The following is a 23,938-nucleotide window of genomic DNA, read 5'->3' as shown; positions in this document are numbered from 1 at the left end:
GTCGATCACACCTGAAGAGTTCATGGAGGAGCTCTTCGCGAAGAACCTGGAGGAGACCATGACTGCCGCGGAATTTAAAAAGTCGGTTCACCTGGGCAGTAAACCCTGGTCGGTCACCGACGGCGCCACGATCAACGTGACGCTAGAGATTCATTCTGTATGTAGAAGTGCCGCTTGAAATCCGCGTGTACCAGGACTGGTGCCGAGGTGAGTGCAGCTTTTAGCCCCCCCATGGCTCGTTTTGCCTCCTCCGTCAATTTAAACTTTAAAACCAATTTAAAACCATTTCCCGACTGTTTCAGGGCGTCTGTGAGCGGACCGGCCATCTCAGCATAGTTTTTCATAAAGCGCCGGTACCAGCCCGCAGTTCCCAGGAAACTACGCAATTCTCGAACAGATCGCGGCTCGGGAATGCGCAAAATGGCCGACAAACGATCCGGATCCATCTTCAGCGCTCCTCCTCCCACTATAAATCCCAGGTATTTAATGTTTTTATAGCAAAAATGAGATTTGCTCAGCCCTATCGTTAAATTTGCTTCTCGTAGACGCTCGGCAACCTGTCGCAGAATCTTCACGTGCGTTTGGAAGTCCTCAGCTATAATCAGCAAGTCGTCGAGATACGCATAGACGTTTGAACGCATCTCAACCGGAATCACCTTATCGACCAGTCTACATAGGCGTTGTGCGGCGTTGCAGAGGCCAAAGGGCATCATACGGAACTGGTACAGAGGCCGTCCCGGCACCGTGAACGCCGTATATGGTCGACTCTGCTCGTCCAGCTCGATTTGCCAAAAAGCGAATTTTAAGTCGACGCTGGAGATATATATCGTCTGATCGAGACGCGACAAAATCCCCTCGATGCTAGGAAGTGGGTAAGCGTCCTTGATGGTTACTTTGTTGAAACGATTTTTGCCCGGCCTTCGCACCACGGTGGTACGGTTGCTCCACGGACTATCACTGTACTCGATGACTCCCAAAGCCAACATTTTGTCCACCTCACCACACACCACTTCCTGCATCGCTGGCGACAGCGGGTAATGTCGATCCTTCACAGGCTCGGCCTTCTCCAACAACTGAATTTTGTGAGTCTCTCTCGACGTCCTCCCCAGGCATACGGCTTCGAAAGTCAGAAACTCTGCCTTCACCTGATCCAAGGCTGCCCTTTGCTCTTCTGACAACTCCCATTCTTCCTGCGCTATCTCCTTCTCCGGGCCTTCCACATAGTGAGCGACTTGATCAGCCAGCACTTCTTCCACTAATCTGTGAGATGCCCCTACTGGACCTTTTCCCATCACCTCAGGAGCCAATGAGAATACCCGCCAAAAGTCTACCCCCAAGTAAATTTTCTGTTCCAAGAAAGGGCATACGAAAAACGTTAATCTTTTTACCTCTCCCTTGTATTTCACCGGTAATTCTACTCGGCCAACGATTGCGCGATCTTCCGCATTCGCTACCTTCACTATAGAAGAATATCGACGAGCCTCCACGCCCAGCTTCTCCAGGAATTCCTGACCATTACACCCTAGCATGCTGTGTGTAGCGCCTGAATCCAACAGGCCTCGCACGGACTCGCCCATTATAGAGATTTCTGCGAAAACTCTCGGGTCTTTCTTGCAACAACGCTTTACTGAAGCAATCACCTGCCGCCTCATAGCTCGCCTTTGCTTAAACCGGGATCTCGCCTTTGCTTAAACCGGGATCTCGCCTTTCTCACCCGCACCGACAGTGCTCGCATACCATCCACTCGTAGTTCAGAAAATATTCTATTTCTAGTTTCTAAATAATTACTTAAGCGCTCTTCATATGATAAGTTCCTTAACCTAGCATGCAAATTACGTCTATCTAATTCATTTTTATTTTCTTCTACTTTCTCTGCGCAGGCCCCTTCTGTGAGCGTGATTCGCCTGCTTGGATCGCACCCCTCTTCACGTTTCCCGCGCAATTCGGACAGGTTGGACAATATGCATCGGGCTTTCCACACCGGTAGCAGAAAATTCGCCTCTCCGATGCCATACAGTCCCTAAAGCCATGATCGGTCTGCCCGCAGTTCCAGCAAATCAACTTCTGTGGAACACGCTGTGTCACTTGCGCTTCCTCAATGACCTCTGCGGATCTTCTCGAGGAATCCCACCAGCTCTCCTACCCTCGCCACGACCCTGACCCGAGTGTCTGAGTGCTATCGGGTTTCGCCAATTTCGCGCTTGATGCCCACCCCGTTGATGCTGCTCACTGGATGCGGTCGGTCCTACTCCTGAAGACGGTACCGGACCAATACCACCTCGCCCCGAGCGAGCCAAGCGGTTTTGGTGGCGGAATCGGCGCATCAGTCGTGCTAGACGGCTTCCTTTTCGGGATTGCTCCTCGATACTCCTGCTCGTGGTGAACCTCCTCCCCCTGCGGTTCCTTCTGCTGCTGCAGCTGTCTAACCGGCTGGAGTACCTCGTTGAGTTGGTGCATCATCTCGATAAACCCCTTACGCAACTCCTCCTGCAACACCCGACTAATCGAGTCAGTGTTCGCTGCCCTGTGTGTCGCATGAGCCTGAGCCAACGATACGTTGACTGCTGATGCCAGTTCGGAAGCAAGCGTGGGTGTAGGATCGGACATTGGCCATTCTTCTGACCTGGCCTGGACCGGTGTTCTTGGCAACCCACCCACAGCTACAAGTTCCTCCCGATCTTGATCAAACATCGCCGCTGACACTTCTCCTATCTGGTCCACTGTTTTGTTTACGCGTGATCGCGTATGATACTGTCGACTACCCCCTTCTTGTGGCATCTGCACCGAGCAATACCAATATTACAAAAAAAAAAGGGAAACTCCTAAACTAAGATAATATATATAAATAAATAAATAAATACCCAAAGAAATAACTAGTAAGAATAAATAACACCACGCTTCGGACCAATAAATACTCCGATAAATAAATAAATAAATACCGATATAAATATTGCGCCAACTAGCGCCGTTAACGAGATATATGCAATTAAATATTTGAATAAATAAATAATAACATACATGTATATTCGATCGACACCTAAGACACTCAAACTTCAAACACATTCAACACAACACAAAACCTAACAACAACGAGGGGGAACGTTGTGAGTTGCTGCGGACACCGCAACTCTACAGTTATACCCGATACTTAGTCAGTATGGTTCTCCTCCGGCAGACGCCGCTAATATTAAACGACACGACAAAGAGTGCGTGCGAGAGAGACAGAAAATCAGTCTGAGCGTGACGTCGGGCGCTGCGTAGCCAGTGCAAATTGATTTGTTCCTTTTGGGTATAAAAATGATCCGATCTGATCCAGATTCAGCAGTCTGATAGATATGGTCATTATTTATGATTCTGCGTTTTTAGTTTTCTCGAATCTGCAATATTGTGGATGCAACAGATTTTCGTCCTTTGTGTGGGCGGAAGGGGGTGGGGCGAAATTTTGAGATATACGTTTTATAGTGAGATCTAACAGAAGTGCGGATACCAAATTTGGTTACTCTAGCCTTAATAGTCTCTGAGATTTGTGAATGCCCCAGATTTTCGTCCTTTGCGGGGGCGGAAGGGGGTGTGGCGAAATTGTGACACAAAACGGTCAAGGTCCGATATCACAGGAGTGTGGATACCAAATTTGGTTGCTCTGGCTCTTATAGGTTCTGAGATCGTTGAACTCATATTTTGCAATTGGCAAAACCGACCATGAAACCTGTGTGTTAGAGAGAGACAGAGCGAGAAAGAATGAAATTGTTTTCTTGATTCTGGCTATAATAATTATACGATCTGGTTCAGATTTTACACTCTAGAAGATATAGTCATCTTCTACGATTCCAGTTTTCTCGTTTCGTTGAAATTGTGGATGCGACAGATTTTCGCCTTTTGTGGGTGCGGAAGTGGGCGGGGCGAAGCTTTGAAATATTTTTGTAGCAGTGACATATCACAGAAGTCTGGATACAAAACATCGTTGCTCTAGCTCTTATAGTCTTTGAGCACTAGGCGCTGAAGGGGACGGACAGACGGACAGACGGACGGACGGACAGACGGACAGACAGACATGGCTCAATCGACTCGGCTATTGATGCTGATCAAGAATATATATACTTTATGGGGTCGGATTCCTTCTGGACGTTACACACATCCACTTTTACCACAAATCTAATATACCCCAATACTCATTTTGAGTATCGGGTATAATAAGGAAAGCTAGTTACTCATAGTCGTACCTGAGGGGGGAAGAAGACTTACATACGAAGACTTACCTGCGCCTGACTACGCTCATGCAATTTATTTATCTATTTTTAGAATTGCTTATCTTAAGCCGCGAGTGTTAATGCATTGATACTTAGTTTTTGGTGATCATTCTTAGTCGCGTTTCAAGATGGGTCGCAAGCGTAATTGTATTCCGCGTAATTTTTGTACATTCCACGCGGAAAGTAATGTTTCTGAGTGTAAAATTCGCAAAATTTACTTTAAGTGGAAATTATGTGTGCAATCTAAAGCGGCACTTAGAAAAGATGCACAAAGGCGAACATGAAACCTTGGCCGATAAAAAAGAAACCGAAGTGCCCGAAAATAAGATTTCGGTGGAAATGAGGCAAGATGATGTCAAGAATGCCTGTATTGACCTGGTGACTGCCGCAAAAGTTCCGTTTGCTGTACTTGGATGTATGACTTGGATATGCCCACTGTAACTTCAAGAAATATTATAAGCTTAGTCGAGGAAAAGTACAGCCAAATTAAATGCGAAATGGTCAAAACATTCAAAAATTTCAAGAATCCTCTGCATCTAGTGGCCGTGTCCATTTTTAGGCAATCACGGAATTCTTGGTGTTAATGTCCAATTCATCGATCACGGTGCAATATGTGTACAAACTTTAGGCCTGATAGAGCTCAAAACATCGGACACATCCCAAAATCTCTGCACTGAAATAAAGTCTATATTGCATGATTTTAGCATAGCGAAGCAACAAATTTACATCATCACTACAGATAATGGTCGAAACATGATCAAAGGAGTGGAGCTACTAAACATTTTCAAGGATGAAGATGATGACGAACAAGAAGGTGAAAGTTCATTCCATTAAGTCAATGAAATGTGCAGCACACACACTTCAACTTGCTGTAAAGGATTTTTTACAACGCACGACGAATTGTTAACCTTTTAAGAACGCCGGCGTACAGGTAGCTTTCTTGGCCTATTATTAACATATAAGCTCAAAGAAAAAGCAAAAAATGTATTTATACAATGTCGTTTTTCTTTGTAATGTACTATGTAGGTATTTAATAGCTGAAGAGTCATTGCCACAACCAGTACAAGATGTTGCGACTCGTTGGAATTCAATATACAATATGCTGAGCAAGCTGCTTGACCTCCAATATTATGGAGTATTGGGAGGAGCATCGATACCTTTTCCCTAACCTATACCAGCCAAAGTGGTGCACTCAGTTCCTGCGACGCAGGATGCGACCTCGCGGACGAATCATTGTCGAAATTCATTTTTTTTTAAATTAAATAATACTTATTAATTAAACGTATTTCCGACAGCAAAACCAAAAATAACAAAAATGTTTAACGTATTTTCAAAAAGAAAATTTTAGCTCAGGGTGTAGCTTTGTAGCCGTAAATTCCGGTTGATTGTCCGTTCGTCCGTCTGTCCGTCCCTATCAGTGCCTAGTGCTCAAAGACTATAAGAGCTAGAGCAACGACATTTTAAATCCGGACTTCTGTGATATGTCACTGTTACGAGAATGTTTCAAAACTTTGACCCGCCCACTTCCGCCCCCACAAAAGGCGAAAATCTGTCGCATCCACAATTTCAACGAAACGAGAAAACTGGAATCGTAGAAGATGACTATATCATCTAGAGTGTAAAATCTGAACCAGATCGTATAATTATTATAGCCAGAATCAAGAAAACAATTTCATTCTCTCTCGCTCTGTCTCTCTCTAACACACAGGTTTCATGGTCGGTTTTGCCAATTGCAAAATATGAGTTCAACGATCTCAGAACCTATAAGAGCCAGAGCAACTAAATTTGGTATCCACACTCCTGTGATATCGGACCTTGACCGTTTTGTGTCACAATTTCGCCACACCCCCTTCCGCCCCCGCAAAGGACGAAAATCTGGGACATTCACAAATCTCAGAGACTATTAAGGCTAGAGTAACCAAATTTGGTATCCGCACTTCTGTTAGATCTCACTATAAAACGTATATCTCAAAATTTCGCCCCACCCCCTTCCGCCCACACAAAGGACGAAAATCTGTTGCATCCACAATATTGCAGATTCGAGAAAACTAAAAACGCAGAATCATAGATAATGACCATATCTATCAGACTGCTGAATCTGGATCAGATCGGATCATTTTTATACCCAAAAGGAACAAATCAATTTGCACTGGCTACGCAGCTCCCGACGTCACGCTCAGACTGATTTTCTGTCTATATCGCACGCACTCTTTGTCGTGTCGTTTAATATTAGCGGCGTCTGCAGGAGGAGAGCCATACTGACTAAGTATCGGGTATAACTGTAGAGTTGCGGTGTCCGCAGCAACTCACAACGTTCCCCCTCGTCTTTTATTTGTTATTGGTACATAACAGCAGTTGCCGATGTCAAGCTGGTGTTTGTTATAACGTAGTTTCAATAAAAAAGAATATATATATTCACATAAATAGCACACATATGTATGTACATAAATGCTAAATGCTCAAATTTAATATAATATAGATTAATTATTTTTTAAGTGTATTTTCCAAAAAACAACATTTTAGCACAGGGTGTAGCTTTGTGGTCTTTGACAAGGATATGCAATAATATTGGCGAGCATTCTAACACAGAAGCCGTAAATTCCTGTTGAGTTGTATTTTAAGCGAAAAAATCATAGATAGTCATTACTTTTGATTTTTTTGATCAAGAATAATGTTTAAGTCTAAGTTTTATTAAATCACTCAAAAATATTGATTGTCAGGGAAGAAAAATGTACAAAATGTAAAAATAATCATTACCAAGGTTTTTTTTATTATATAACTTATAATGATTACGGTCCCTGGTATATTCATTTGTTTTTTTTTTTTAGTTTACTTTATCTATAAAAATTTATATTATTTTCTGCGGTGGCCAAAGCTCATTATTTTAGTTAAAATAACTTTTTTATATAAGATAAACAAAGAAGTCAAGAACCGACGGACTTTACATAATACATATGTATGTATTTATATAATTTATAATCAACCTGTTTACAATAAGGATATAAATATGTAATTATATTACTGTAATATTTTATATTTTGTAGTATAAATCAAACAAATAACAGCTTTTATTTTATTTCCCGCGCCCTAGTGTACCATACCCCCACCCCCTGCCCATTCTTCATTTATTTTGTGGCGGTAAGTCAATTCATCCAAAAACCCAAAACAAGAACCAAACTCAAATTTCAGTTCTAGCGGCCAGCAATGCTAGAACACACACACGCAAAGTACGTGAGAATGCGTGTGCATCCATACATTCAAATACGCTGGAGACACAACAGAGAACAGAAATTAAACCAACATCAGATCTCTGAAAACGAAAAATGCATAAAAACACATATTTTTGTCGAAACATGTTGTGTGTATACTCACACATGCAAATATGTTCTCTCTGCTTTCTCTGGAGTGTTGCCATTTTAGCCTATTAAAGGCTAGATCTAGCTTATTTGAAAACGGAAATGCTTAACATATTATAAAAATGCTTACAGCCTTAAATCTAGCCTTTTTATACCCGATACTCAAAATGAGTATTGGGGTATATTAGATTTGTGGTAAAAGTGGATGTGGGTAACGTCCAGAAGGAATCGTTTTCGACCCCATAAAGTATATATATTCTTGATCAGCATCAATAGCCGAGTCGATTGGGCCCTGTCTGTCTGTCCGTCTGTCCGTCTGTCCGTTCGTCCGTCTGTCCGTCCCCTTCAGCGCCTAGTGCTCAAAGACTATAAGAGCTAGAGCAACGATGTTTTGGATCCAGACTTCTGTGATATGTCACTGTTACAAAAATATTTCAAAACTTCGCCCCGCCCACTTCCGCCCCCACAAAGGACGAAAATCTGTGGCATCCACATTTTTAAAGATACGATAAAACCAAAAACGCAGAATCGTAGAGGATGACTATATGTTTTAGAATGTAAGATCTCAACCAGATCGTATAATTATTATAGCCAGAATCAAGAAAACAATTTCATTCTTTCTCGCTCTGTCTCTCTCTAACACACCATGAAACCATGGTCGGTTTTGCCAATTGCAAAATATGAGTTCAAGGATCTCAGAACCTATAAGAGCCAGAGCAACCAAATTTGGTATCCACACTCCTGTGATATCGGACCTTGACCGTTTTTTGTCCAAAGTTCGCCACACCCCCTTCCGCCCACGCAAAGGACGAAAATCTGGGGCATCCACAAATCTCAGAGACTATTAAGGCTAGAGTAACCAAATTTGGTATCCGCACTTCTGTTAGATCTCACTATAAAACGTATATCTCAGAATTTCGCCCCACCTTCTTCCGCCCCCACAAAGAACGAAAATCTGTTGCATCCACAATATTGCACATTCGAGAAAACTAAAAACGCAGAATAGATAATGACCATATCTATCAGATTGCTGAATCTGGATCAGATCGGATCATTTTTGTAGCCAAAAGGAACAAATCAATTTGCAGTGGCTACGCAGCGCCCGACGTCACGCTCAGACTGATTTTCTGTCTCTCTCGCACGCACTCTTTGTCGTGTCGTTCAATATTAGCGGCGTCTGCCGGAGAGAGCCATACTGACTTAGTATCGGGTATAACTGTAGAGTTGCGGTGTCCGCAGCAACTCACAACGTTACACCTCGTTATATTTATTTTCGAAGCAACCAGGTAAGCTGTTTTTGTTTTTCCAGAATCGATGAGAAATTAAGACATAAAAAAAAGTTAAATTACCCTGATATAGGTGTCAAGTTTGTGTTAATGCATCAATAAGTCATCTATTTTATTCCTTTTGCAATTAAGGTTCGTTTCGTTGTATAAAAAGCCGTTTACTTTTCATTTCGTCAACGAAAATGTTTTCGTTTTGAAAGCGAATAAATCTTGCGGAATGTGAAAACGGGAGCCCCAATTTATGTGTAGTCAAAAGTTATTCGGAAAAATGTTGTGAATGTGAAAAACGGAGCCTGGCTGAGTAATACCAAATATTTTTGAAAACCAGAGAGCCTAAAAACGAAACGTTTTGGCTGAAAACATAATCTGCAAAAGTAAGTGAAAGCCGGAGCCTGCCTGATGTTGAATTTTCCGCCTCGATACTATCAATGGTTGGCCGAAACAATCGATGGTCGGCAAATTTTGGAACCATCGATAGAATTGAGAGCACATTTTGTTCCCAACCCTACTCTACAGCAGACAACACTACTACGCGCCAAATTTAAATGATCTCGCTTGAACGAATCTATTGGCTTGAACAATGAATTTATTATTTATATTCTTTATTAATCGGAAATTTTTGCTTTCGGCAATGTCTGTAGATCATATAACTATTTTTTTGAATTATTTAATATCTTACACTTAAAACTAACGTGATTAATTGCAAAAAAATGTGTTTTTGCCTTCTAGTGATTTTCAAATGTCGGCGAATTAGCAAATCAGCATTACAAGTTTGGTGCTTAAAGTTGTTCCTAAAATACCACTCTTTGAAAAGAACACCTTGCACCTGCATTCGATAGCAATTCAAGTATGTATGTTATGATATAAATTCTATGTGTGATATCTGGATGCATCGAAGCTGTTAATTACTCGTACATAAATCAAAATCTTTGTTTATATATTGGTACACGAATATGTATATAAATCCCAGTCAAGCGGTCGGAGTGGGAACGCCATAGAAGTCCTCTTTGCACCCCGACTTAATGGTGGGACTGTGTACAGAGTGGTAGAGGGGATGGGTGGTCCCCCACGACTTTGCCTGGACATGGATGTTAGGAATTAAATATATACAATATAAACTCTTAATCCCTGTCTTCGATTGTACGGTTACGGGTGGAGAGCTGGGGGTAGTAAACATAGATAATCTGGGGTACTCATAACTTACTGTTTAGACTATTGGTATCTATTGTCCATAGAAACATTTATATACACATATTGATGTATATATTAAACATACAAACTCAGTTTCCTAATCTTTCATCTATTATATGTATTGTATATGTATGTACATACATATATAGCCCATGCAAGTGGATCGTCTGACGCGGGGATATGCCGAGCGGTGGGATAGGAAGGAGTGGAACAAACTAAAATGAAGTAATTCTTGCAGCATAAGTATCCCACAATTTCCACAGTCAATTCTTTCGTGTGTCCCAAAATGTATAACACTTTTGTGATCTTGGTCGATTGGTATCTGTACTATATCTTGAAGCCATCACGCGGATATACATATGTACATATGTAGGTAGTACTGGGTTCGGGGTGAGGTAGGATGGGATTGGGACTCTTTTCCTTGAGGCACTTGTGGCTTGGCAAACTGAAAACTCTAAATACAAATTATCTAAAATTCTGATGTGGATATGTGGATCGGAATGGGGGCCTAGGAATGTTGGGTGGAAACCAGTTAACCCAGATCTCATCTTTTAATGTGAGTGCGAGTATGGTAAATACAGTTAATTTTACATAGTATGTATGTACATATGTATACACAACAATCATCAATAATTTACCTCTTTTTGTTTTTTTTTAACGACTATCAGTACTTTACCCTGCCCATATACATATAGACTGTATATAATATGGTATATGGTAGATAGATATTGTTTCATTTTTGATTCATTCAGCTTATCTGGTATACATATAATTCTACTATTTTTGCAATGCAATATTCATATGTTCTCTATCAAAAAATGGTCTGCTCATGGTTTAACGCTTTAAATTTTAAAATTTGTTCAGATTATTATTGTTACATTCACGTGAATCTAGCGTGTGTAAAATGCGGTTCACAGCTGTACGTCTTGGGGCTTGTATTTATACTATGATTAGCTATGAAACGCACTGTAGTTGCTGCTTTTTGATGGCTTAAGGCCCAAGACCTTTCTTCCGCAACGTTTCCCAAACACAACTGAGTATTGTTTGGCTAACTCGCTAGCTCTCTCGCTCTCCCTCTTCCTTATGACTAGATGAGCTTCTCTTCACTCCAGTCCCTAAACTAAACAAGTACAGCCACGCACACACCGCAGATAGAAATATATATATACATACATAGGCGGCCAGGGTATAGATACTGGAGCGTTTAGAATAGGGCCTGCAAATGTGACAGTTTGCCGCACTTATTGGTTTAAACATACAACATATAAAACATACGATAATAATATTCATGATACAAGTAATGAAAACAATTGCAAGAAACTCAAACAAACATAATATTTAACAATCATTGAACATGTAAAAAAAAAAATGCGTAAATCATGAAACATTTAGCAGGCGAAGTTGCCTGCTGTTCGCTGGTTTGGATGCCTCTGATTTCGATTCATGATGTGATTGGTAATGATATATACATATAGCATCTATATCAGCGGTCGGTACGGGCACGGGAACGGCTCTATCCTGCTGCTGCTGCGCTGCCGCTACACGTACAGTGTAAAACAGTGGTCGCGCCCCATACAATAACATGTTTCCCTTGTCTGTTAATTCGAGCAGAAAAATGTTATTGTATTGCTGCCGACCACTACTAATCTATATTTATATTTATATATGTATATGGCAATCTCGTGTTTTGGCTGCTGCTGGTGGACCGTTTGTACTGCGATATGATGTCCGTCTGACTTTGTGGGTGCTTGTCGAGGAGAAGCTGGACTCATTTTAGGTTTAAACCGTATCCGGTTCGGCCGACTCCGCAGCAGCTGCCTCTGCAGTCGTCGCCTCTGTGGGCGATGCATTTGTGCTAGGGGATTGGTTGGCATATTTGCACGAGTCCGCCAAGCACTTGCAGCCAAGTGCGGAGCGATGTTCTGTCCGCCAGAACTTTTCTCCGTAGTCGTAGCTGTGAAAAAAACAGAACTTAGGGAGATGTAGAGAGGCAGGCACCATTAGACGGTACTCACCATATCTCTTCGCCGGCATCGATGTCGCGGCAGGCGAAAAAGGCGATCTTGGGAAAGCGATAGTCCTGGTGCTCGTAAAAAACGCGCACGGCCAGCACATTGGGATCGCAAGAGTGGTTGAAGAAGCGAGTCACGTTGCCGTAGTAGTTGGCATCGATACAGTGCCCGTGCTCTAGGTCGAAGTAGTAGCTGTCATCGGTGCGGCGATCTGCCTCCGGGGCGGTCAGAATCTCTCCCGTGTAGCATGCCACGAAAGTGCCCTTGGGGACGTTGGCCAGGGCACGTACGCCCCAGCCTTTGGCTGGGTCCTCGCACTCCACGATCTGCAGCGGCGTTTTGGTGCCGTTCTGGACCACGCGATTCTTGCACGAGAGCTGGCAAAAAATTAACGAGAATGAATGAGGACAAGCCCAATAAGGGATCGGAGAAAGAGCTCACCTGGTTGCATCCGCAAACATCGTTGCACTCGAAGATCACCGCCGGATCCTCGTAGTTGAAGTCGGACGTAAGGCGGCTCTCGGCCGTGTACCAGTTCTGTGAGGAGGCTCCATTGCACTGGCACTGATCGCTGCTGCAGCTATCTAGGCAGGAGCAGATGCGCATCTGGGAGACGCGACGGTCGATTTGCACCGAGTTCTGCTGGATGATGCAGTTGGTAATGTAGCGGAAGTCTGGCCACATTAGCGTGTCCGCCTCATCCTCGTTTTCCGACATCGTCAGCTCGTTGCGCACCGCCTGAATGGGGCGCGCTTCTCGCCCGTTTGAAGCGTCAGCACACACGACAAGGGTGCGCAGACCCAAGGGCCGAAAGCTGCGCATCTGCATGTTGAAGCCGACGGTGCGGCCGCACTCTGACTCTTCGTTGGGTATACAGTCAAAGGGCAACTGCTCGGCCTTGTTCTTCACCATCAAATCCGCTCCATTGGCGATGAGAGCGATGCACATTCGGGTCACCGAATGACGGCAGGCGATGTGGCTATGGATTTGTTTTGTTTGGTTATTCTCTTCCTGCTGCTGCTAATGACGGGTGGACAGATAAGGGGGGAAAGAGACTTACAGCGGTGTATCGCCCTCCACATTCTGAACATTACAGTCGGCCCCTGCCTGCAGCAGCACCGTGATCGTGTCTAAGCCATTGTTATGCAACGTGGACCAGTGCAGTACCGTGTTGTTGTCGTTGTCGCAGAGGTTGGGATCCGCCCCCTGGTTCAGCAGCAAGCTGTGGGGAATTTTTTGCAGTATTACGGGACTTCTTTCTATTTAAACTAGTCTCTGGACGGCCGCACTCACCTAACAATGTCCGTGTGTCCGAGCTCAGCGGCCCAGACCATGGCCGTCCAGCCGCCCTCGTCCTGCGCATCGATGAAGCTCAGGAAATTGGTAATATTCCGCGAGGCCTTGTAGCTCTCCACGATCAGCTGCGTGGCCTCCACGCTACCCAACTTCGCGGCAATATGTAAACTCGTCTTGCCATCGGGACCCTGAGGGGAGGGACCCAAGAGATTCAATTTCGAGCTCCTTAATAAGGCAAAGAAAGAAGCATTACCTTGATGGCCACATCTGCACCGCATTGCAGGAACAGATTAAGCATGTCGCACTTATCGTTCATCACCGCGCACATCAGCGCCGTCCGCAGCTCGCTGTCCACGATGTTGACAAAGTCCTGGGAGCTGGCCCCCTTGCAGAGCAGCAGGTAGGCCATCTGTAGGGTACCCGAGTGGGCCACCAGATGCAGGCAGGTACCATTCAAGTACTCCCGGATCGGTGTCAGCACATTGAAGTCCGCAGCTGTCCGAGGAGTAGCAGATGAAGTAGCATGGGAGATCTTCACTAGAGCAGAAGAAAGGCGCAGCGGACTCACCTAGAATCTCGGCAACACGCTCCAGATCGTCGTTCTGCACCGCATAGTACATGTCGCGGGAGGTGAACTCCGTGGTTACACGCCCGCTGGCCGACATCACGTGTCCCCGCAGCACCACATTCATCACCGAGTCGGGGATCAGCTGCTCGAAATTGATGGTGTTGATGGTTTGAATTTGGCACCCCACGGCAGCCCCCTTGACGCTGCGCGATGTTCCGTTCGCCTTCGATCCGGAAGTGGAGGCTGATGCCGTGGAAGAGGTCCTTCCCTTTGGCTTGGCGCTGGCGTTGGCCTGGCCGGTTCCCGCAAACTGGGCCAGAGTCGAAGAGGTGGTCAGCTTAGCCGGTTTGCTGCAAGAAGGAAGTAAGAAAGATGAACCCTGACTCACCACTCTGACCAATCCACTCACATCTTGTATTTTTGGGTGGCCAAAAAGACGGGTAGGGTCTGACACTTCATGGTCACCGTGGAGGTGCGCTCGGGTGTGTCCAAGCCGCAGTGCGGGCACTTAAGTACCAGCATGGGGCTGCTGAACTTACTGCCTGTTCCTGACCTTGATCCGCCCGGCTGCTTCTGGTCATCGTAGGGACTGTTGAGGATGAAGCGCTGGGCGCAGTCAGGATGAAAGAAATGCTGCTGCTTACACAGTACAAACTTTCCCTGAAATAAATTCATATGCGTTAATGGCGGATGTGTTTGCAATGCTTTGCATTGTTTTGCCTCTCACCTGCGTGCAAAAGATGCCGCAGCCAGCGCAGCAATTGTGGGCATGAAGGCGCTTCTTGTGCTCGTCACAAAGAATCATGTAGCCCACCCGTTGGCTGGGACGGAGCAGGTTGTGCACCTCGGCAGGGAGCTCGTTGCAGCATCCAATCTTCTGCTCGTCCACGTTGTCGATGGCGCAGCAGTAGGTGGAGTCCGGTGCGTTGCGGGCGTAGTACTGAGAGCTCTTCTGGCACAGGCAGAGGCACTTGGCCAGTGCCAGCTTGGAGGTGGTGGGAATGGCATCGGCGTCGGCACTAGCATCGTCTAAAGATGCGGGGACATCCGCCAAAATTGACCTGTTCAATGAGTGGAGCTGTTCAGTGTCCAGGGCTGCGGATCTTCCCACTGCCTGTGCCTGTCCCGTTCCAGCCCCTCCACGAACGGCCAGGCGTCGTGTCAATTTCGCTGTGGTCTGGGGAGGATGCGATTTCAATGAAGGAGCCCTTGCCCCTGCCCCCGCTGCAGCTGCTGCTGAGGTTGTGGGCAGTTGCTCCTTGGCGGCGGCATTACGGAGACGCAAGGTGACACTAGGTTTGCCCACCTGTACGCGGGTGGTGGGCACAAACTCGTTGTCCGTGTTAGAGCTGTCGTTGTCGGAGGCCTCCTCGCTGTTGTTGCGCTTTAGGCCGAGGTGTTTTAGGTGCTTTTCCTTCTGCTTTGCCAGCTTGCGCTGCTGTTTCTTGTTCAGCTTGCGTTCCTCCGGAGAGCGGTTCGCTGTCAACCTAGCGGCCTTGATGTCGCAGAGGAACTGATCGACGTCCGGGCAGGGCTTCATGCGGCTTTTGGCTAGCAGGGCTGCTCCCGAGTTCTCAATGTCGCGCAGCGACTTTGAGAACAGGCGCTTTTTGATGGCACTCGTCCCGGCCGGATGCTGGCCCCCATCGACTCCGCTATTATCCGACTTGTCACTCTTCTGACGCGACGTGGAGGAATTGGATCCACCGCCGCCACCACTGCTTCCGCAAGGCATCGGCGTTTCGAAGTGAGCGTCACCATCAGCCGCTGTCTCCCAATGGGTCATGCGCTCGATGTGCTTCGTCTCGAACTCACAGCGCAGCTCGTCATTTTCCAGAATCTTCGGCGTGGGCTTGATCCGCCGCTTGGAGCGCTTCGGCAGCTGAACCTCAGCAGGAGCCATCCCCATGCCTCCACCATGGGTTGAGGCCAGGGTGCGCTTGTTTCCATTTATCACGGGAAGCGACATGCTGGAGTTGCCGCTGCCCGATACGGATGCCGAAGTGTGCGCCTCCGTCTTGGCCACTGGCGGTATCTTGGCCTTTCGTCCGCGCTTTTTGGGTGGCGTCTTCTCGTCCAGCACGGCAGCGGCGCCCGAAATCCCGACCAGCTCAGGCAGTAGCAGGTCGGACATCGAAGGCAGAGCCTCTGTCTTGACCTCTTCCCAGACGGGACCGTCCGCGGGATGCCGGTTACCCAGGCGAACGCTGCGTCGCATCCGCTTGAGATCAGCGTTTGGGGCAGCCGTTTCCAATGCCTCCTCATGCTCCGTCTTCACCACCACCAGCTCGCCATGCGATTGATCCTGCTGCTCTTCTGGCAGCCTCCGCTTGCGGCCCGGCTTCCGCTCGATGACCGGCTCATCGATGAGTGGGGGCGTCTCGCTAGATGGGGCCGCATCCGACTCTGCATCGAGTTTGATCTTCTTTGCGCGACCTCGTCCCCGCTTGGGTGCTGGCGGGGATCTGGCACTGGTCACGCCGCTGGAGGCATCCTCCGGTTGCGGCGGCTTCTCTGACGCCTTCTTCGCATTGCCCACCTCACTGCTCTCCTCCAGAGTTGGGCTTTCCTGGACATCCTGCGCAACTTCTGGCTCCGTCTCTGTATCAGTGGGTGGTGCAATCTCAGCAGCAGCCTGTGGCTCGTTAGCGCTTGCAGGACTGGGAGTGGGTGTGCTGCTCCTGTTGCTGGGGATGCAGATGGGGATGTGGCTGTCTGAGGGTCGAGGAGTACGACGCGAGCGCCGCGTACAGCCAGGCGACGCTTCTTCCTGTAAAAGGGATGTAAGGACTGATTTAATCCTGGAGCCTCTAGCACCTAATTTATTCGAGCACGCACTTAATCGTCCTGAACGGAGTCTGGGATTCTAGTAGTTTAGGAGGGAATTGTAGCCCTTAGCTTTCATGGTTGCCCCGGTAACTGCTCCAGGCGAACAGAAAGGTAGGGGCAGAGAGGAGTGGGCCAATACATACATACATATGCATGTATGTACATCCAATATGTACATTTACCGAATTGTAATAACATTGTAATACATTTTAGATTTTGGGTTTATCTGGTATGCCAGAAAAATGTAGGAATTAATAGAGGACATCGATATCCCCTAGGGAAATCTCAGACAGCAGTTTCTTAAGGTCGTACATGCATATGAATATCTTAGCTGTTATTTGTGCGTCGTACTGTGGATCTGATTGTTGATTACTATATGTATGCACACATCACTTCACTTTTCTGCGATCAAAGAGCTTTAAGCTCGCATGGGCGATTCGTGAAAGCTTTTATTTTTTCTTGCATCGGACATTCGTTGGAGCTCCTCTGATAACGCAGCAATCCATTCCGATACACAGACAGTACGCGCAAAAAAAAAATGCACAGTTGCACCCCCTCCTCAGATTTGTGGAAACAGGGGAGCCCCTTCCCTTAGCACGGGGCCTGTCCACTTGCTCCTGCACCTGATGGCTACCCTCCACGATGGCCCATCGATGAAATACCCGTAAAACGGAAAGTGAATCAAATAAATGGTGCGGAGCACACAGGCTGAGGCTCGGGTTTGAGGCACACACGGACACACACACATTTATACATGACACATACGTACATTTTTATCAGCACTCGCTGCGGCTGCTGGTGTTTCTACTGTTGCTTCTGCCTGGTCGCTGCTTCTGTTGCTGCCAGCAGTAGCAGTATTCATCAAATTCGATTCTGTTGCGTCAGCGCAGCAGTCAACGTCAACGCTAAGGCTGGCAGAATTGACAACAAGTGGAGTCGCAGATGATGCTGTTGCTGCGGCTGTAAGTGATGTTTTTGCTTGAGATGAGGATGCTGCTGCTACTGCTGTTTCTTCCAGCTGCTTCTGCTTTGGTGCCGCTCCTGCCCTCCGCACTGGCAGAGGTTGATCATTCTCCCTCACGGTCTCAGTCTTGATACCTTCCGCAGCCATGTTCCCTGGCTCCCTTTCCACTTTTACCGTAAATGGGCTGATGTCGGCTAACCCGCTGCTTGTTGCCGCTTCTGTTGTGGCTGCGGCGTTGTCATCGCTGCCATTGGCGGGCGGTTCCTGCTCTGCAGTTGCCGCCTCCTCCCCGCCTGCTTCATTACCAATGCATTTCACTTCGGCATTGCGCTCGTCGTCGTCGCCCTCGGCTGCCGAAGCAGCTTCGGCGGGTCTCTCCTCTTCTTCCTGTTTGTCTGCTGCTTCTGTCTCTGTCTCTGCTTCTATCTCGGCCGTCCCTGATACTTTTATTTCTTCTTCTTTAGCTGGCGCATCCGCCCCTGCTGACGCTTCATTTGCATTCGGCAGGCCTTCAGGTGTTGCCGCTGCTGCAGCTTTCGCCTCTACCTCAACCGCCGTAGCAGCTTCTTCTTCCTCTAGCTTCACGGCCGCGGCGTCCACCACATCGGCAAGCAGTTCCTTGACGTTGTCCTCAATGTCCTCTGTCGGAACCAGTTCCGCTGCCGACGTGGCCGTCGCTTTGCTCGGTTTCTTGTCCTCCTCCGCACCTTTCTTCTGCTTGGCCAGCAGCTCCTCCTGCGGGCCACTTTTGTGCTTGGCTTGCTCCTCCGACCCCACTTCTTCGCAGGCCCGGCTCTGCTTCTTATCCTTGTCCTTGCAGGCAAACTGATTGTTGGCCAGATTGCGCCACTTGAGCGTCTTGTCTTCGGCCAGATCCAGGTTGAGCAGCGTGCCCCCCTCCGCGGTAGTGGTGGCGCAGTCGCTGTTGAACGTGCTGGACATGCTATTAAGCAACTCCACAACGTCTGTCATCTTCAAGGGGCGTTTGTGGAGCAGACTGCTCTTCTGTCCCTTTCTTTAAATGCGGAACACGTTCCTCTTTCTAAGCTCCCTATTGAAGATTTTTTCTTGACTTGTACGTTTCTTCTTCTTCTTCGTTTTGAGTAATTTGTCGTGGATTCCTTTTCTCCACTTTTAAATTCAGTGGTGCCACCGCTGCTGCTGTTGCAAAATATGGAATCGGAATCAATATTAATTTTCACCACGCAGCCTTCGGCAGCAGCAACGCCACGGGCAGCGCTCCTTCGCAGAACCTCCCCTCCCCCCAAACGCACTGGCTACCCAGCGAAGAGAAGCCATCATCACCATAGTATTAACATTGCATCGACATCAACATCAATATGGTACTCGAGGGTACTAGTGTGGGCTGGCTTCTTTAGCGATAAGATTGCTGCTGCCTCTGCTTTTGCAGCGAGGTGAACCGAACCCGAAGCCGAACCGAGCTGAGCAGCGCGACGCGAGCAGAGCTGTCGAATTTATCTATTTTGCCATCGCCTCAAGAGCTTACCAAGATTTTTTATTTTATTTTGTTGTATTTCTATCGCTTTGACGCGAGCCGAAAGAAAGACTGCTAGTGGCACTGAAAATGAAATTATAGTCCTATGAAGCCACTCATTTTCACTCAGCCCTCCTGCTCTTTATCCACCGTCACAATGGAGAGAAAAACCAACAACAAATCAACAACGCCAACCGAGGCAGAGACCGCGACCGAGACGAGGCGAGCGCAGACGTTGGCGCTGACAGCGTTTTGGTGGACAAATGCCACAGTTAGCTTTAAGGCGTGAGGGGAGCTACTCCGCGAGGGGCATGGAGAGGGGTGGTGTAGGGGGCAAACATGCGACGTGTTTTAATCGTTCACTACATAAATTTAGGTTCAGCCCTCGAAATATATTTATTGAAGATTTTTTTTTGGTTTTTCAACATTTTAGGAGAAAGACTGTTTTGTAGAAATCGCTATGCTGATTAGCTCACGTTGATATTTTTTCTCTTCTCTTGTGTGCTGCTGGTTAGACTACTGCTTCTGCTTCGACTGCTGCTCTGTTGGAGCGCAGGTACAACTTGAATTTGACTTTGGTCTATAATTTTCAGCTGAAATTTTTCAATGCTCCAAGACAACATGCTCTACCAACCAGCGGTCTTGCTTCCTCTCTTCAGTGGATGCAGATTTTTGCTGGTTGGTTTTTACTACCACACATCGACAGCGACATCGATGGCGACAATCAATTCGCGAAACTCACACTATTAACCCATCAATGGCCACTTTTCCCCGTTTCGCTTTCAACTATTTTGATCATTTGTCTGCCACATTGAAGCACTATTAAAATAATTATTTAAAAATTATAACGAAAAGCACTCACACTCAAACAAACACACACACACGCACGCACACGAACGAACACACTGCCACCGACAGAGGTCCGTGCGTCTCCTGTGGATTTAGACAGATTACACACGATATCTGGATTTATCGATCAAATATACTGTCTGACCCTCAGAAATATACCAAAATATACAGTCTTATTTTCATAATATACCGTAAATATACTGACGATTTTTGATATCCAGTCAAATATTAATAGCTAGATAGATCTCTCAGCCCTGCCCACATAATTTTATCCGATTAATGAATTAATTTTCTACTTGACTGGCTTGTTTTAAATACTTGACTTGTTTTCCTGCTACGGCGAATGCTTTGATTGTTTTTGACTCAATGTTGGTGCCTCAACAACCATATAGCGTCACGTATATCGATAAGAAATCGATATTAGCCCACTTAACCCCCCTCTATTTAAACAGTTTAACGACTTGACGTAAATGGCGGCAAATATTACTGATTGTAATTTATTCTTGTAGATTCATGCCATCATCCTCTGAAAAAACCACGATATCTTACGCCTGAACTGCTCTAAATTTATTAAATTTTTATTATATTCGGGGGAATATTAAAATACCCCCTTGGTCTACAATGGGCTAACAGTTTTCCGTCAAGGATTGAAAACGATATTCCTCGATTTTTATATTCGATTTGATATTACTAGCTAGCTAGGAATACCATACCTGAACACTTTGATTCATCAATCGGATAAAACTATTTTCTAAAAGATTTCCTTGTTTTTAGTACTCCCTTTTATTTAAAATTTAGACAAATAAAGCACAAAAACGTAAGTGTTACCGAATGAAACGTAGTGTGTCTGGAATGTTACGTCATTGTTGCTGGTCAACAGGTATCCGTTACGAGTAGGAACATCTTTATATTCAGCCAGGCTCCGATTTTTACATAAACAAAAGTTTTCCGATTTACTTTTCAATACACATAAATTGGGGACCTCGTTTTATGCGTTATTTTTTTTTTTAAATTTTTTTTTTTTTAATTTTATTAGAATCCAGCTTTACTTAAACTATGATCTAATATTAGTGATATTTACACTGGCTTACTACATATTTTAAGAGTTTAATGGTTAGGTTTATATATACATTTTAATGATGTGTTATTTAGCAAATTTTTCTATTTTTTATGTTCGATGGGTGGAGACGTTTGAGTCTGCGTGGGATTTGAGGGTACAGTAATCCTCTAGCTGCTTCATTTGGATGGTTGTTGAGCCTATCGTTGTATCGACTGCTGTGATGGATAATTTGATGTCCAACTTTTGCGATGAGGAGATCTCTTTCCAGCATTGTGGTCCGAACAAGCCACGGGGCACCTGTCATCGCCCTTAGAGCCTTCGCTTGCATGACTTTGATTTTATTCAGATGCGTCTTCGCTGCACATCCCCAGACTTGAATGGCGTATGTCCATATAGGGATTATCGTTGCCTTGTAAAATAAGACTTTATTGCGTAGGGGAAGCTTACTTTTTGAGTTCATGAGCCAGTGCATCTTTTGAAGTTTGTTTTGACATTTGATGACTGTCGCTCTGATGTCTGGTCCCCAAGTCAGGCTTTTATCGAAGTGGACACCGAGGTAGCAGTGACTGCTCTTGCGCGGAATAATATTTCCGTTGAAGGTTAGGTCTGGTGGGTGCTTTCTTCTTAAAGTAAAATTTACGTTAACTGACCTTGTTTCGTTAATTGTGATGTTGGCCGTCAGCCACCGGGTGCTACAGGGGGACAAACGGATGACGGGTCGGCTCGCACAACTGTGAACTCGGAACTGAGGCGCAGCCGCTCCGGTTAGTAATACCCGGTGCGGTCTGCGTCTCACACCCCCCCCTAGGACACAGAGGGTTGCGAGCGAACCGTCACCCGCCGTAACTGTGCACACCGGTGGAAGTGCGACTATACTCTCCCCGTGAGGGCGGCTGGAAACAGGTCCTAGCACGGTCATGTCTCTGCTAGGATGCTGGCGAATGGTAGTCGGGCGGAGAGAAGAAAACTCTCAGTGAAATTACCCCAATCCAAGGTGACACTGTTATATGCCGAGGGATGCATGGCCGGGGGGGTGCCCGGTCGCTAATATGCGGACTCTGGATACCTGCCGACCTCCAGTTTAAATCAGGCTTCCCGGGGCAAGCGGGCTATGCCTCGGGTGACCATCCCCTTCCCGCCTACTCGTGGGAACTACTATGCCAAATAATAAACATATAAAAACCAACAAAGCCGCAAAGGAGCTCGGTACTCCTCTTAAAGTACCGGAGGGACAAGCCAATCCCTCTGCACCAGCGCCTGGGAAACCGGGTCATAAGAAGACGGGGAAGGAGACTGAGTCGGTCCACCGTCTTCAGGCAGCAGCCGCAGCGAGGGGGGGCCCGAAAAGCCAATCGGGTCCTTCCAAGTCGGGTGGCTCCAAGGGCGAAGCGGATACCATGGTGGCTGCCAAGCAGAGCGTAATCGCGGCTGGTAAGCGCACCGGGACCGAAGAACCCATGGGAGCCCCGGCGGGCAGCGTCTCTGCACCACGGGGTGGAAAGCCGTCGTACCAGGACAGGAGACGAGCGGCTTTCATCCTGTCCAACGAAGACCCGAACTTCAAGGCGTCAGCCGAAGGAAAGGAGCAGAGGCTGTGGGCCTGCTCAATCCTTCCACTGTTCCAGCCAGCCAAAGCCGGAAAGGGCGCAGCCAAGGCCCCCAACAAGCGGCAACGCTCAGCGGAGGACCCCGCAAATCAGCCAGGCCAAGCCCAGCAAGCCAAGCGGGTGAAGACCCACCTCACGAACCGGTCGTTCGCTGAGGTGGCGAGGGGCAAGACCCTGATCGGTGTCCTGGACAGGGGCGCCGAGGACGGCCATGTCCCTCGCGATAAGTGGCACCTGGTGGAGAACGAGCTCCAGGACCGGTTCCTACTGGAACTGGAGGAGAACGGCGGACCACCGCCAAAGTTTGAGGACGCAGGGTGGCATCAAGGCAAGGTGAAAGCCATCGCCTGCCAAGACGCTCGCTCTGCGGCCCTCTACATGAAGGCGGTGGCGGCCCTAAAAGAGGTCTATCCAGGGGCGAAACTGGAGGCCGTGAAGTGGGAAGATGTCCCTAGTCGCCCGAGAGCCAGAGCGTGGGTCTCGGCTAAGCCTGCAGAGCCTGAGAAGATCCTCAGGTTACTGCAGGTCTGCAACCCCCACCTTCCTACAGCCGATTGGAAGGTGGCAAAGGTGGAGGATATCCAAGGGCAGAGGCGCCAGATTATCCTCGTCCTAAATGGGGAATCCATTGATCTCCTCGCAAAGTCGGACGGTGTAGTGGATTATGGCTACAAGAAGGTCACCATATCCACTTACAAGTCCGATCGCAAGGGCAGGCAAGCGGAGGTCGAGCCAGACCCGGAGCTGCCGGAGATCCCGAAAGAGGGGGCCTCGTGCGAGGAAGACAACCCGGCGTCGGATGCGGCGTCCATGATGTCGGACGATATCTTGGACGACTACGCGTTCGACGAGAGCGACCTAGCCAGAGGTCTCAGCCACATCGTTGTCGGGGAGGAGCCGGAGTCCCCTGACAGCGATCTAGAAGCAACAATGGTGGAGGCGAGCCTCAGGAATGTCGTTGACGCTCCTGCAGATAAACCTCCACCATTGTAAGGCAGCATGCGCTGCTCTACTGCTCCACCTGGCCAAGGGTGGAGCCGACATAGTCCTCATTCAGGAGCCCTGGATCCTCGGAAACAGGGTCTCCGGTCTGAGGACTTCTGACTACAAGCTATATGTAGCTGAAACCGCAGGTAAAATTCGTACCTGCATTCTTGCAAAAAGAGAGTTGCACTTAT

General features: G+C 47.1%; 1 protein-coding gene across 5 annotated transcripts; it reads right to left on the bottom strand.

Moving 5' to 3' along the window:
* Positions 1–10,567: 10,567 nt before the first annotated feature.
* LOC108151088 (histone-lysine N-methyltransferase EHMT2) lies at positions 10,568–20,194 on the bottom strand. 5 transcript variants are annotated; one of them, XM_017279487.2, is made up of 11 exons: positions 20,107–20,194; positions 17,555–18,907; positions 14,684–16,726; positions 14,366–14,616; positions 13,957–14,306; positions 13,642–13,883; positions 13,386–13,576; positions 13,153–13,314; positions 12,534–13,071; positions 12,096–12,469; positions 10,568–12,034 (listed from the first exon to the last, which is right to left on the bottom strand). In XM_017279487.2, exons 2-11 carry the CDS (start codon positions 18,719–18,721, stop codon positions 11,860–11,862), a joined length of 5,493 nt encoding a protein of 1,830 aa, XP_017134976.1. In that variant the 5' UTR covers positions 18,722–18,907; positions 20,107–20,194; the 3' UTR covers positions 10,568–11,859. The 5 variants fall into 5 exon arrangements, with proteins under 5 accessions (XP_017134976.1, XP_017134967.1, XP_017134983.1 ...); XM_017279478.2 differs by having other exon boundaries at positions 17,555–18,910; positions 20,107–20,191; XM_017279494.2 differs by lacking the exon at positions 20,107–20,194 and adding an exon at positions 19,987–20,084 and having other exon boundaries at positions 17,555–18,910.
* Positions 20,195–23,938: the final 3,744 nt, after the last annotated feature.

Source organism: Drosophila miranda, chromosome XL, assembly GCF_003369915.1.
Source record: "Drosophila miranda strain MSH22 chromosome XL, D.miranda_PacBio2.1, whole genome shotgun sequence".
Classification (NCBI taxonomy): Eukaryota; Metazoa; Arthropoda; class Insecta; order Diptera; family Drosophilidae; genus Drosophila; species Drosophila miranda.
Note: the sequence above shows the minus strand (reverse complement) of the source record. Positions and strands in the feature narration are given on the sequence as shown.

Bases quoted from the DNA above. Each gene is read 5' to 3' on its own strand.
- LOC108151088 (XM_017279487.2), bottom strand. From the start codon at position 18,721: ATGACAGACGTTGTGGAGTTGCTTAATAGCATGTCCAGCACGTTCAAC. The intron at 14,307-14,365 runs GTGAGTGGATTG...TCCTTCTTGCAG, and splicing joins GCCACCCAAAAATACAAGAT to CAAACCGGCTAAGCTGACCA. The intron at 12,035-12,095 runs GTGAGTACCGTC...TTTTTTTCACAG, and splicing joins GATGCCGGCGAAGAGATATG to CTACGACTACGGAGAAAAGT.